Raw genomic sequence first — 12,582 nt, forward strand, 5'->3', positions numbered from 1 at the left:
AATAAAAAAAAAAAAACCTCCCAACAAACAAAAGCCCAGAACCAGATGACTTCACTGGTGAATTTTACCAAACATTTAGAGAAAAATTAATGCCAATCCCTCTCAAAGTCTTTGGAAAAAATCAAAGAGAAGGGAACACTTCCAAACATTTTATAAGGTCAGCATTACCCTGATACCAAAGCCAGAAAAGGACACTACAAAAGAAAATTACAAGCCAATATAACTGATATACCCAGATGCAAATATCCTCAACAAAATACTAACAGACTGACTTCAACAGCACATTAAAGGGATTATACTGCATTATCAACTGAAATTTATACCTGGGATGCAAGGATGTTTCAACATATGCAAATCAATAAGTGTGATACACCATGTTAACAGAATGAAGGATAAAAATCATACAATTGGGCTTCCCTGGTGGCGCAGTGGTTGAGAGTTCGCCTGCCGATGCAGGGGACATGGGTTCGTGCCCCGGTCTGGGAAGATCCCACATGCCACGGAGCGGCTGGGCCCGTGAGCCATGGCTGCTGAGCCTGTGCGTCCGGAGCCTGTGCTCCGCAACGGGAGAGGCCACAACAGTGAGAGGCCCGCGTACTGCATTAAAAAAAAAAAAAAAAAATCATACAATCATCTCAATAGATGCAGAAAAAGCATGACAATATTCAACATCTATTCATAATAAAAACTCTTAATAAATTAGGTATGGAAGGAATGTACCTCAACAGAATAAATGCCATATATGACAAGCCCAAAGCTAACATCATGTTCAATGGTGAAAGGTTAAAAGCTTTTCCTCTAAGATTTGGAATAAGACAGGTGTGCCAACTCTCAACCACTCCTGTTAAAAACAGTACCGGAAGGGGGCTTCCTTGGCGGCACAGTGGTTAAGAATCCACCTGCCAATGCAGGGGACATGGGTCAAAGCCCTGGTCCAGGAAGATCCCACATGCCACAGAGCAACTAAGCCCATGCCTCACAACTACTGAGCCTGCAAGCCACAACTACTGAGTCTGTATGCCACAACTACTGAGGCTGCATGCCAAAACTACTGAAGCCCACACACCTAGAGCCTGTGCTCCGTATTAAGAGAAGCCACAGCAACGAGAAGCCCACGCAGCACAATGAAGAGTAGCAACTAGAGAAAGCCCGTGCACAGCAACAAAGACCCAACACAGCCAAAAATTAATTAATTAATTAAAAAAAATAGTACTGGAAGTCCTATACTAGACATCAGCCAAGAAAAAGAAATAAACAGCTTCTAAATTGGAAAGGAAGAAGGAAAATTGTCTCTATTTGCAGATCACATGATTTTATATATAGAAAATAGGGATGTAATGCACAGAATGAAGCCTATAGTTAACACTACTGGACGGTATATTTGAAAGTTGCTAAGAGAGTAGATCCTAAAAGTTCTCATCACAAGGAAAAAAAAACGTTTTTGTATCTAATGAGATGATGGATGCTAACTAAACTTATAGTAGAAATCATTTCACAATATATGTAAGTCATTATGTTGTACACAAACTTACACAGTGCTGTATGTCAATTATATCTCAATAAAACTGAAAAACAAACAAAAACACAAATTAGTATCTTACAGTTCTGAAGGTCAGAAGTCCAATATGATCTTATTGGGCTAAAATCAAGGTGCTGCCAGGGCTGTGTTCCTTCTGGAGGCTGTACATTCCACTGCCTTTTCCAGTTTTTAGAGGCTGTCTGCATTCCTTGGCTCATGGCTCCTTCTTCCATCTTTAAAGTCAGCAGTGCAGCATCTTCAAACCTCAATCTCACTCTTTCCATCGTCACATTTCCTCCTCTGACTCTGATCATCTGTCTGCCTCTCACAAGGACCCTTGTGTTCATATTGGAACCACCCAGATAATCTCCCCATTTCATGATCTCTAACTTAATCACATCAGCAATGTTCCTTTTGCCATGTGACGAAAATGTTCACAGGTTTTGGGGATTAGGATGTGAGCAGTTGGGGAGGGGAGGTGCATTCTGCCTACAACAAAGGGCATCTGTTACTAACATAGTGATTTGTAGACTGAAGAGCTACCATTGAAGTTTGAACTTTATGTGATTATTAAGTTAATATACCATGCCAACTGAAATTTGAATTGTGTTGTATGGACATTAGTGTTATTTAAGTAAACCATGGTAACTTGAATTTTTTCATAACTGAATCATGCAAAGCAAGGAGTGCCTGTTTTAAGCCCAGCTGAAGGTCAAAAAGGATGAGAAAATGCATGTAACCACACATGCAGAGCCATGGCTGCAGAAGATGAGGTGGAAGTGATCTATATGTCTGCACTCATATTTGGAGAACACTCATGTAAATAGGCTGAGGTTTCTCTTGTGCTGGATTCTCAAGGCCACCAGAATACTAACAGCACTGCAACTCTTCTGAGAAACGTGGTACAGGTGAATATGGAAAAAACTCGAGAAATAATGATATAACTTCCCTCTTACCTCTGTCTTCTTCTGCCACTTCCCCCCAGCACCAAAATATCTGAGGATCTTGTGCACTAATATCCAACTACTAATAGTGTATTACACTTTGTTTATAAAGCAACTGTCTTTTAAAATTCTGATGAATAGACATAAAAGAGCTCTTTGATAACTGACTAAGAATATAATAAACACTTCCTATGTGTACACTGTTGAGCAAACTATAGAATAAGTAAATGGATACACAGGCTTCTGATACTTAGACCAAACACAATTTTGAAAACTGAACTGCTGGTATAAAGTTTCTCATACATTAATTTTATTAAAACAGCAAAAAAAAAAAAAAAGGTCAGTTATTCACCTCTGACTGGGATTATAAAGTACAATCTTTTAGCGTGAGTATTCTCACCATGCCACAGAGAAAGGCACTGAGGGACTGATGAGGGGGTGTTTTCCTTCTCTGGCAGTGTTATATTAAACTGCAGTATAAATATCTGATCTTAAGATCAGAATACCTCTTGAAGAGGTGTAGCTTGTTTTATATTACCTAAGTATTGGAAATATATTAATTGCATGAATTGGGAGAGGGAAAGGAAGAAGAAATGGCAATTCATGAAAATCCATTCCCAGACTACATCCATACCAAGTCTTACCACTTTACAGAATTCTTAATTTACTAGCCAGTGCTATTTAAAAATACCATTTCAAAAGTCTTACACCGATACTGGATGAAAATCACACACAACACCTAACCCTGGTGGTTTATGTGAAACCAAATCCTTATCTGCCTCTGGCTCCTTCAGGGGTCTGTATCACCAGTGTCTGAATCCTGGTTGGGATGAAAATGACCCTGAGACAGCAGTTTCATTTTCTTCATGCTCAACCAGACAGATGAAGATCCAAAGTGCTAAGTACCTATTTCAAGCATGTGTTCTGAAACTGTTTAGGGCCACAGTAAACTATAAAAGGCAATTTCACAGATACTCTTTGAGAGTGAATATAATCATTAAACTTGATATTTTGCCTCAAAAACGTTTTTCATACTACAGAAAATAAACTCATACATGTTTTGAAACTCTATCAAATTACTATCATAAGTTCATCAAAACTTGAGGGTTTCCGTTTTCATGAAGTAGGTGAAAGGGTAATCTCTATTCTTTCCATGTGATTGTACCTACACCAGGCTTCCCTACAATCACACATCAAAGTCCTTCAGCTCTCCCCAGCTGGCACCTATTTTCACTTTCACTTTCAGTTTCACAGAGAGTTTTATGGCACTTTCCATTTCATTCTTGACAATCTGAGCTACCTACAAAAAAAAAAAAAAGAGGTTAACAAACTCTGCCCAATCCAAGAACTGTCTGCCAGCCCACCCACTGAGGGGATAAACCAGACTGGAGCTCTTTACCTCATGGTGCTTAAAACTCTAAGTTGGAAAAGAGCCAGGTATCCCACACTAGTCTGCCCTGACAAACAGAAGCTCTGCCAGGTTCACCAGAATGCTCAGAGCTTTGAAATCCTCAGGGCAAGACTCCAAATTCTCATCTAACTTCTCGCAGACAAAAATACCCCTGCATCAGGAATTTCTTTTAAAATGAGTTTAAAGCTGAGCACTCTTAGCTCTTTCTCTACCCTTAAGGATTCTACTTTTCTATAGCCATCCTGGGGCTAGGGAAGGGTTCCAGAAATCTCATGCATCTTAGCCTGACTTACAGTGTCTTAGCTTTCTGTAGAATGGACATGAACACTGCAAAAATACCTGAACAACATCCTCTTCTGCCACTTCATATAAGAGTTCATCATGGAGTTGAAGGATGAAGAAGCCTCCTCTGATGGGACAGAACATCCCTTGCAGTTTTCTCTTTGGTAACAATCCTACCCCATGAGAAAAGTAGCAAAACTGATCAGCATGTCACTGTGCTATGGGAGTATTTTTTTTTTAAGAGGGATTTTGGGAAATTATAATTAAGAGATTAAAACACATAAAATTTGGAGCTATCAAGAAAATAACTAATTGCTGGTTGCCACCTAGCCCACCTATCAGGTAAACTCAAATCTCCACCTACCTCCTCCCAGAAATGAGGAGTCTAACAAAGACATCAGTAAATGGAGTTGATTGACACTCCTTGATGTCTTTTTCTGGCCAGAAGTGTCACCATGGTAGAATTGGTGATTCCCCAGTTGGACCACACACTCTAGACAAGTAATTCTAAACCTAGGGTCCAAATGTGGACTTCAGAAAATACACAGATTCCTTCAAGATATATGAAAGGGTCTATGTCTGTATATTTTTCTGTGGAGATGATGTATACCTTTTCAGAAGATTCTCAAAAGAACTCATGAATCCAAAAATGGTTTAAAAAATCACTGTATTATAGTTATTATAATATAGTTATTATAGTCACTATTTCCTAACTAGTGGGCCTAGTGGTACAGAATATGCCCCTCTGATCACTAAAATAAGGTTCAACATTAATACTTTTAGAGTATCTGCCTTCCATTGTTTGCCCGTTTCTCAGAGCAGTCCTTCCTTTTTGCCATTCAAATTTCCTATACTTATTCTTCAAGACAGCACAAATACCGTCTCCCTCAATATCTGGTGCTTCCCTCAGAGAGAGTTCTTTAGCTGTCACTACCTGCAGCCCAAGTTTTCTCAGAGGTGGCTCTCACAGGGTAAGAGAACAAAGGCAGATGAGGCATGGCAAGTTGCTTCCATACCAGGGCTGCAAAGGCTGTGCATCTGTTTGCCAGTTTGGCTAAAATCTGATCTGACCCATTGGGCCCCACTTATCTTGCATCATTGGCTGTCTGGATGCTCTAGTTTTTCTGCTTTCTGATCGTTATACCTTTGTCCTCTTGATTTCCCTTGGTTACTTGGCTTCTGACCCAGAATGCCATGATCCTCCTGTTCCCTGTGTGGTCTGCTTCCTCAGGCTGAGCTCCCTTTGATCCCACTGACCTACTACTGCCTTTAACTCAACATGACACAATCAAGCCATCCTCATGACATACCCACATTGTCTTCCACTCACTCTAAAGAGTGATACCACCTATATCTTCATTTTGACACTGCATCATTCTGCTGTGAAGAGTCAGGTAAATATTTCACAGTCAGGTATCATATCTTCCTTTCCTTAGCAGATTTAAAATTCAAACATAGGTTGACAACTTTTACTTCTAAATCCTCCAAAGCACACAGTACAATGTTATTCCCCAAATAAGTTTGACCATACATCCTCTTTCTACAAATGTAAGAGTGTGAATGTGTGCATGTGTTCATGGAAAGTCATGAACAGGAAAATCAACATCTTCTTAAGGTGTGGTATGAGGATCGAAGAGGATCCCAGAGATTCTTTCAAAGCATCTGCAAAGTCAAATTATTTTCCCAATAACACCCAAAGGTTATTTTCCTTTTTCAGTCTCCTTCTTTCATAAGCGTACAACAAGGTGATCAATTATCTTGGTTTTAGCGATGAAAGTCCCACATCCTGGGAAACCATCAGTCTCCCACAAACTGGGACATTCATCATCCTCTACAGAGGATTTTCCAGAGATTACAGAACAGGTAATATTGCAACAAACTGAATGCAGAAAAATATAAGAGACTCCAACTGTCATCTCTTAAGCCAGACATTAAAGAGATTTTCAGAAAAAATAAAACCACTCATCACGAATTTTTTTGTTGTTCTGAAAAAAATGTAGTTATTTTCATAAAAATATGTTATTTATGTTAACACATGGTGGGTTTATTATTGTTACCTGTAAATGTTAATAAATGTTTTTAAATTCCCAGTTTTAATTTCTAATATGGTAAATATTAGTAGATATAATTAACACACATAAACAAAAGCTCTTTGGGATCCTTTCTAAGAGTATAAAGACATCATGAAACCAAAATGTTTGAGAACTGCTGAGAAATAAATATAAATCGTTTCCCCTTTTCTTTTCTGACGTAATTAATCTCACCATGTCATAGCAAGGGCCTCATTTATGAACAAACCTGTTCTGTCATTTTGGAGCATACTCTCCCGATGACCATGGGATTTGAAGGCTGAGTGGAAGGTTTCTAACTGCTTCTGAATATTAACTGTGGCTATTTTGACAATATCAGCCGCCGAACCTTGGACTCTTGTGTTGATAGCCTGACGCTCAGCCTATGAAAAACAACAATAACAGATGCTCCATCAGACACGCCAGCATTGTTTCATACCTGCCTTTAGCGTCCACAGATTAGTGCTCACATGTGCAGACTGGAAATCTGGAACTGAGATGTGACCCAGGGCATCCACTATAAGCTGTATCTTAAGAATAACAACCAGAATGATCCAGGGCTCTAGATTCTGGGCTATCATTCACATGAGGATAGACTAAACAAAAGAAGGTCAGATTGCTTCAGTTTAGAAATCTTCGACAGTTAGGAACCAAAAACTACATTACACTTAAAATGTATCTAGAAGCTCAAAATTATTTTTAAAAATATATTATCAGTATTCTAAACTTCACTTTAAAGGATCCATTCCTCAAAATACAATTCCTCTTAACACTAAATAGATATAATTAGAATACCATTCTTTGTGATGTGGGTTGGAATGTTTCAAGCACATCCCCCATATCAGTGGCCTCTCAGTCCTATGTAGAGTTTGGCCCCAGCAAGTCTGCAGCCCTCTGGTATGAATCAGAGCTTTTTATGGGCTGTTGGGCCTAATCGTTAGCTGCTGGTGAAAATGCAGATCCTAGATCCCCAGGTATTAAATTAGAACTTCCCTGAAACTACTGCTGCCATGAGCTTCTTGGCAGGCAACCACAGCTGCTAAAAGTGAACATCCCGGGGCAGTAGGAATAGGGGTCTAGGTTAATATCCAAGATGTAATCTATCCATGAATATCACTCCTGTTGTTCCAAAAGGGCTCACTGGAGGGATCTATATAACCTGAGAGGTGTTCTCTAGTTCCCTGTCACCTGGGCTACATCCAACTCCTAGTATATTACATACTGGTTAAAGAGGTAGACTTTTTAACTACTGTTTTGTCAAATGCTGATGAATCCATTCTAAACTCACTCAGTTGTCACCGTTTAAAGAGTGACTGAATTTCAAAGTTCTGACTGCTCCCATTCTTGAAACTATATGCCTCTGTGCAGTGGATTATGTTACTGTTGCTATTACTTGCTGCCTTTCTCTGTGAAGTCCCATGGCCCCCACCCATTGCCATGTAATTCAAAGTGTTTTTCACTCTAAAAGAATGGCCTTGACTTGTTTTGGCCAATAAAATGTGAGTAAAACTGACATACAGCACATGCAAGGAGTTTTAAAAGCTATCTAACACTGTCACAAAAAAGGGCTTATCCCAGGTAGGTACTTTTCTTTATTCTGAATTTTAGAATGAAGAAAATACAGAGCAGAGGCAGAGTCAACCCAGAGCCAAACTGTAATGTGAATTAAAAACAAATATTCTTATTATAAGTCACTGAAATACAGGAGTTGTTTTTACTGTGACACAAACAAATATAACTAAAATATATAATTCATTCTCATGATACTGTACTTCCCTGATTCTATTCCAAAATAAGAAAACTTGGCAGTCTCAGCTTTGTGTCCCACAATCTCAGTCCCTTCTCATCACTAGAGTGTTTTCATATACATAAAAATATACAGGTTTCTGGTAACAGGAGATTATGCCATTAGGACTAACCTTTCCACTGATAACCAGAAAAAGGCGGTCAGAAAATGCCTCTTTGAATGAATCAGACAGGAAAAGGGAAGTGAAGAATTATAGAACCTAGAGAACTGGGAGAGAAAGGAAACCAAGGAGGTGATCCTGGCATTGGAGGCCATCCTTTCTCCCAGGGAAATCAACAGATTCCAGAAGAGACAGCTGACAGGCTAAGAAGCTGAGCAGAACTTGATGGTCTTGAAGTATTTGGGTTCACAGCCCAATAAGTAGGAGGCCTGGTAAGGAGGTGAGATAATACAACTGTTTCTATAGAAAACTAAGAAAAACAAAAGGCAATAGGAACAGACTACAGGGATTCAAGTATGAGCCATATTTGACTACAGACTATTATCAAACCTATTAGACTATAAAATGATCATGTTATCAAGAAAATAAAAGACAAAATTGAATATTTCGGCAGAGAACAAAATACCATTAAGAACCAAATAGAAACTCTATAACCAAAAAAATTAAAACAACAGAACTTAAAGCATTTAAACAGTGCTTTCCCTATAGTTTGGTGTATGTGTGCAGTGGGGAGATAGTATTGACTTGGAGAGAAGATAAAAAGGCCTTCTGGGGTGCTGGAAAAGTTCTATACCATTTAGAACCTAAAAGCTCAATAGTTGCTCAACAGCAAATTGAAGAGCAAATCAGCCAACTGAAAGATAAGCTAGAAGAAAATATCCAGAATTAAGCATGATGAAATATAAACATGGAACAGAGGATATGAAATATAAACATGGAACAGGGGATACGAAAAATGAGGAATTAAAGAGAAAAGTTTTTAAAATTTATAATAGAAGTTCCAGAAAGAGAGGAGAGATTTTGATGAAGCAATGACTGAAGAAGAAATGACTAAAAATTTTCCAAAATCAACAAAAGATCTCACGGTGCAGATTCACGAAGTCCTAACACCCTCAAAAACAGATCAGTTAAACACACACAGACACACACAGACACAGACACACACACACACACACACACACAGGCACATGAAGTTAAAAAAAAACCACAGGGGCTTCCCTGGTGGCGCAGTGGTTGAGAGTCCGCCTGCCGATGCAGGGGACACGAATTCGTGCCCCGGTCCGGGAAGATCCCACATGCCGCGGAGCGACTGGGCCCATGAGCCATGGCCGCTGAGCCTGCGCGTCCGGAGCCTGTGCTCCGCAACGGGAGAGGCCGCAGCAGTGAGAGGCTTGCGTACCACACAAAAAAACAAACCCACAAACTTAAGCACATCACAGAAAATCTGCTGGAAACCACAAGGAAAGAAAAATACTGTATTAAAAGCAACCTAGAGAAAAAAGGCAGATTGCATTTAAAGAAGAAACAGACCAGGGATGGGCAAACTAAAGCCTACAGGCCAAGTCTGGCCCATCTCTTGTTTCTGTAAATACAGCTCTACTGGAACACAGCCACACTCACTCATTTATGTAGGGTCTATGGCTGCATCTGCACTAGAACAGCAGGCTTGAGTAGTTGTAATGGAGACTCTGCAGCCTACAAGCACATATTTAAGGGAGCTTACTTTTTCTGACACAGACACTATTAAAAACCTAAAGGAAAATTCTACTTATTGGTAAAATGTTTAAAATTTCCCTCTGAGACCTGAAAAGTGGCAAAGATACTCACTATCACTAACTCTATTCAACACTGTCCTAGCTAGTAAGTCAAGCAAAAGTAAAAAAAAAAAAAAAAAAAAAAAAAAAAAAAAAAAGAATAAGACTTGGAAAGACAGTTATAAAACTACTTTTTTTCCCCCAGATAATAACTGTGTAGATAGAATACCTAAAAGTATCTACAGATAAAATTTTGTAATTAGTAAGTAATATTTGCAAGGTTTCTAGACAAAAGAACAACAATAAAGGCAATTATCTTTCTATACCAGTAGTAAAGGGTTAGAAAACGTAAAAAGGGAAGGAAAAGATTTAAAAAGATGCCATTCACAACAGCATGAAACTTTTCCAATATCTAGCTATAAATTTAATAAAAACCTTGTAAGATCTCTTCCCCAAAACTATACATCATTAGTGAGAGAATTTTAAAAGACCTAAATAAATGGACATATATAACATGTTTATCAACTGGAAAACTCAAATTTATAAATATGTCATTAATCCCATCTTGATCTATGAACTCAAGGCAACTGCAATTAAAAAATCCCAGCAGGATTTTGTGTTTGTATGGAAATTCACAAGCTGCTTCTACAATTTATATGGAAATGCAGAGAACCCAAGAACAGGCAAATATTCTTGGGGGAGAGAAAAAAAGCAAGTTGGGAAAACTTCACCATATATCAAGACATAGTATTCAAGAAAAAGCAAAACTACAAGATACTACTTTACACCCACCAGAAAAGCTAAAATTATGTTAACTTAATAGCAAATGTTGGCATGGATGCAGAGCAATGAGAACTCAAATTTATATGGGAGGACAAATTGCTACAACTACCATAAAACACAATGTGGCTTTATCTACTGAAATTGAAGATGAGAGCAATTCTATGTCTACCGCTTTACCAAACATAAACAGAAACATATGTGCACCAGGAACCTTGAACAAGAATAATTAAATCATCAAGATCCATAATAGAAACCCATCCAAATAGAAAATTCTCCAAACTAGAAACCCATCAACAGAAAAATGGATAAATTGTGGTATATTCATATAACAGAGCCATATACCTACCCCAACATGAAACAACATAAATGACTTGCCTAATGTAATTTTGAGTGACAGAAGCTAAACACAGAATACATATATATGATATATAGAGAGGTCAAAACAAAACCACAGGGTTAGAGGTTATAGTGGTTATTTCTGGGAAGGCAGTGTATGGTGATTAGGAAGAGGTATGAGGGGAGCTTCTGGGGTGCTGACAATATTCTATATTTTGGTTTGTATGGTAGTTACATAGGTATAGCTCTATGATAATTTACTGAAATTTAAATTTGTTTCTTGTGCTTTCTCTATGTATATTTTTCAGTACAGTAAAAGTTGAAATAAAATGTAAAACCAAACTAAATGAAAACCAAACAATAAATCTGGCTATATTTACTCCATTTCTGATTCAGAGGGGTGCAATTTTTTTTTTCCCTCAGCAACAACATAATGAATCAATTAGAACTCTGACTCCTAAGGATTTGGTATAAAAAGTCTTATTCTCACAGTTTTAACTTCAAAAATATTAGTTTTTAAAAAATTATATGGTTCATTAACATTAATCATTCTATCCTCCATTTTTCATTGTGTAAATACCAAAAAACATAATCAATCCCTATTAGATCAAGCTCAAATTTCTCAGCCTGCCATTAAAAGCCTTCCCCAATAGCTGATTCCATCTGACCAGTAGAAAATTATCTATTCCTAAGTGACAACTCAAACTTTCCACTCCTATCAGATTGGCTTCTAGCCAATCCTTACTCAAACTCTTGGTCACTTGTGATTATCTTTTTCTCATGCCATCAATTAAATTTTAAATAGTCTTCAAGAATCTGTTTAAGTCCTATCTCCTCTAGAAGCCTAAATAACTGAGTATACATGCTACTTTTATATTTTTTTAGTTTGCTTTATCTCTTCCAATACATTTTAAGACTTACTTTTCCTAGTGCAACAACTACAGTGCCTACTTCACTTGGAGATATGATAAAAGGCTGATAAATATCTGACATCTGTATGTGGATATATGGGAGGCGAGAGAGTGAAGAAGTAACAAAACCCCAACTATTCCTCCATGGTCCCTAAGAGCATTATTGCTCTGAGAGATTCTAGCTCAAGACAGTAGTTTAGCAATTTGGGGGCTGGATATTTTCATTACATACAATGTGTAGTGGGCACTGACACACAAAAGTATGGAGTAAGGGCAAAATACAACCAGTTAAAATAGGAAGGTTTGGACTATAACAGAAATTTAAATGCTCAGATACACAAAAAGTGTAGATACACTTTTATGGATCCCAATGATTTCAGAAAGAGATTTCAATCATAATTTGAGTAAATACCATCAATACATCTTTTGAATGATATTAAATATCATTTTAATATCTTCTTTAATATTTGGGGTATCCTAATAACAACCTCTGATGAGCCAGCGCTTTTAAAATAAATAAACAAAAGGAATGAACCAAAAAATACCACAATTCAATGACTGGCTAATCTCTGAAGACAATGCAATCTGGTGTAATATGACAAATTAGTATAGATATCTGAAACAAAGAACAATTAGCAAATGTAAGAATTGTTTTTATATAACTTATTACCAAAGCTAATAAATAATTGGCTTACTAAAACAGAACATCTTTAACTGAAATATTACTAAGTGAACTCATATTTCCATTAGTTTCCTATAGAGACTGTGTTCAGCAAATACTGGCATGTACCATCACTTCAGAAGTCCTTAATAAAATAGAAGATC

At 37.7% G+C, this 12,582-nt stretch overlaps 1 protein-coding gene across 1 annotated transcript in view; it reads right to left on the reverse strand.

Moving 5' to 3' along the window:
• Nucleotides 1-2,810: 2,810 nt before the first annotated feature.
• The window catches only part of POLQ (DNA polymerase theta), a 105,693-nt gene continuing 95,921 nt past the window's right edge, over nucleotides 2,811-12,582 (reverse strand). Inside the window, exons 28-30 of the mRNA XM_024769350.1 lie at nucleotides 6,455-6,608; nucleotides 4,214-4,329; nucleotides 2,811-3,763 (exon numbers count right to left, since the gene is read on the reverse strand). Coding sequence (XP_024625118.1) covers nucleotides 3,650-3,763; nucleotides 4,214-4,329; nucleotides 6,455-6,608 — 384 coding nt within the window. The 3' untranslated portion in view covers nucleotides 2,811-3,649. The remainder of the gene's footprint in view (nucleotides 3,764-4,213; nucleotides 4,330-6,454; nucleotides 6,609-12,582) is intronic.

Source organism: Neophocaena asiaeorientalis, unplaced genomic scaffold (genome assembly GCF_003031525.2).
Source record: "Neophocaena asiaeorientalis asiaeorientalis breed wild unplaced genomic scaffold, Neophocaena_asiaeorientalis_V1.1 scaffold671, whole genome shotgun sequence".
In the NCBI taxonomy this organism is placed as follows: domain Eukaryota; kingdom Metazoa; phylum Chordata; class Mammalia; order Artiodactyla; family Phocoenidae; genus Neophocaena; species Neophocaena asiaeorientalis.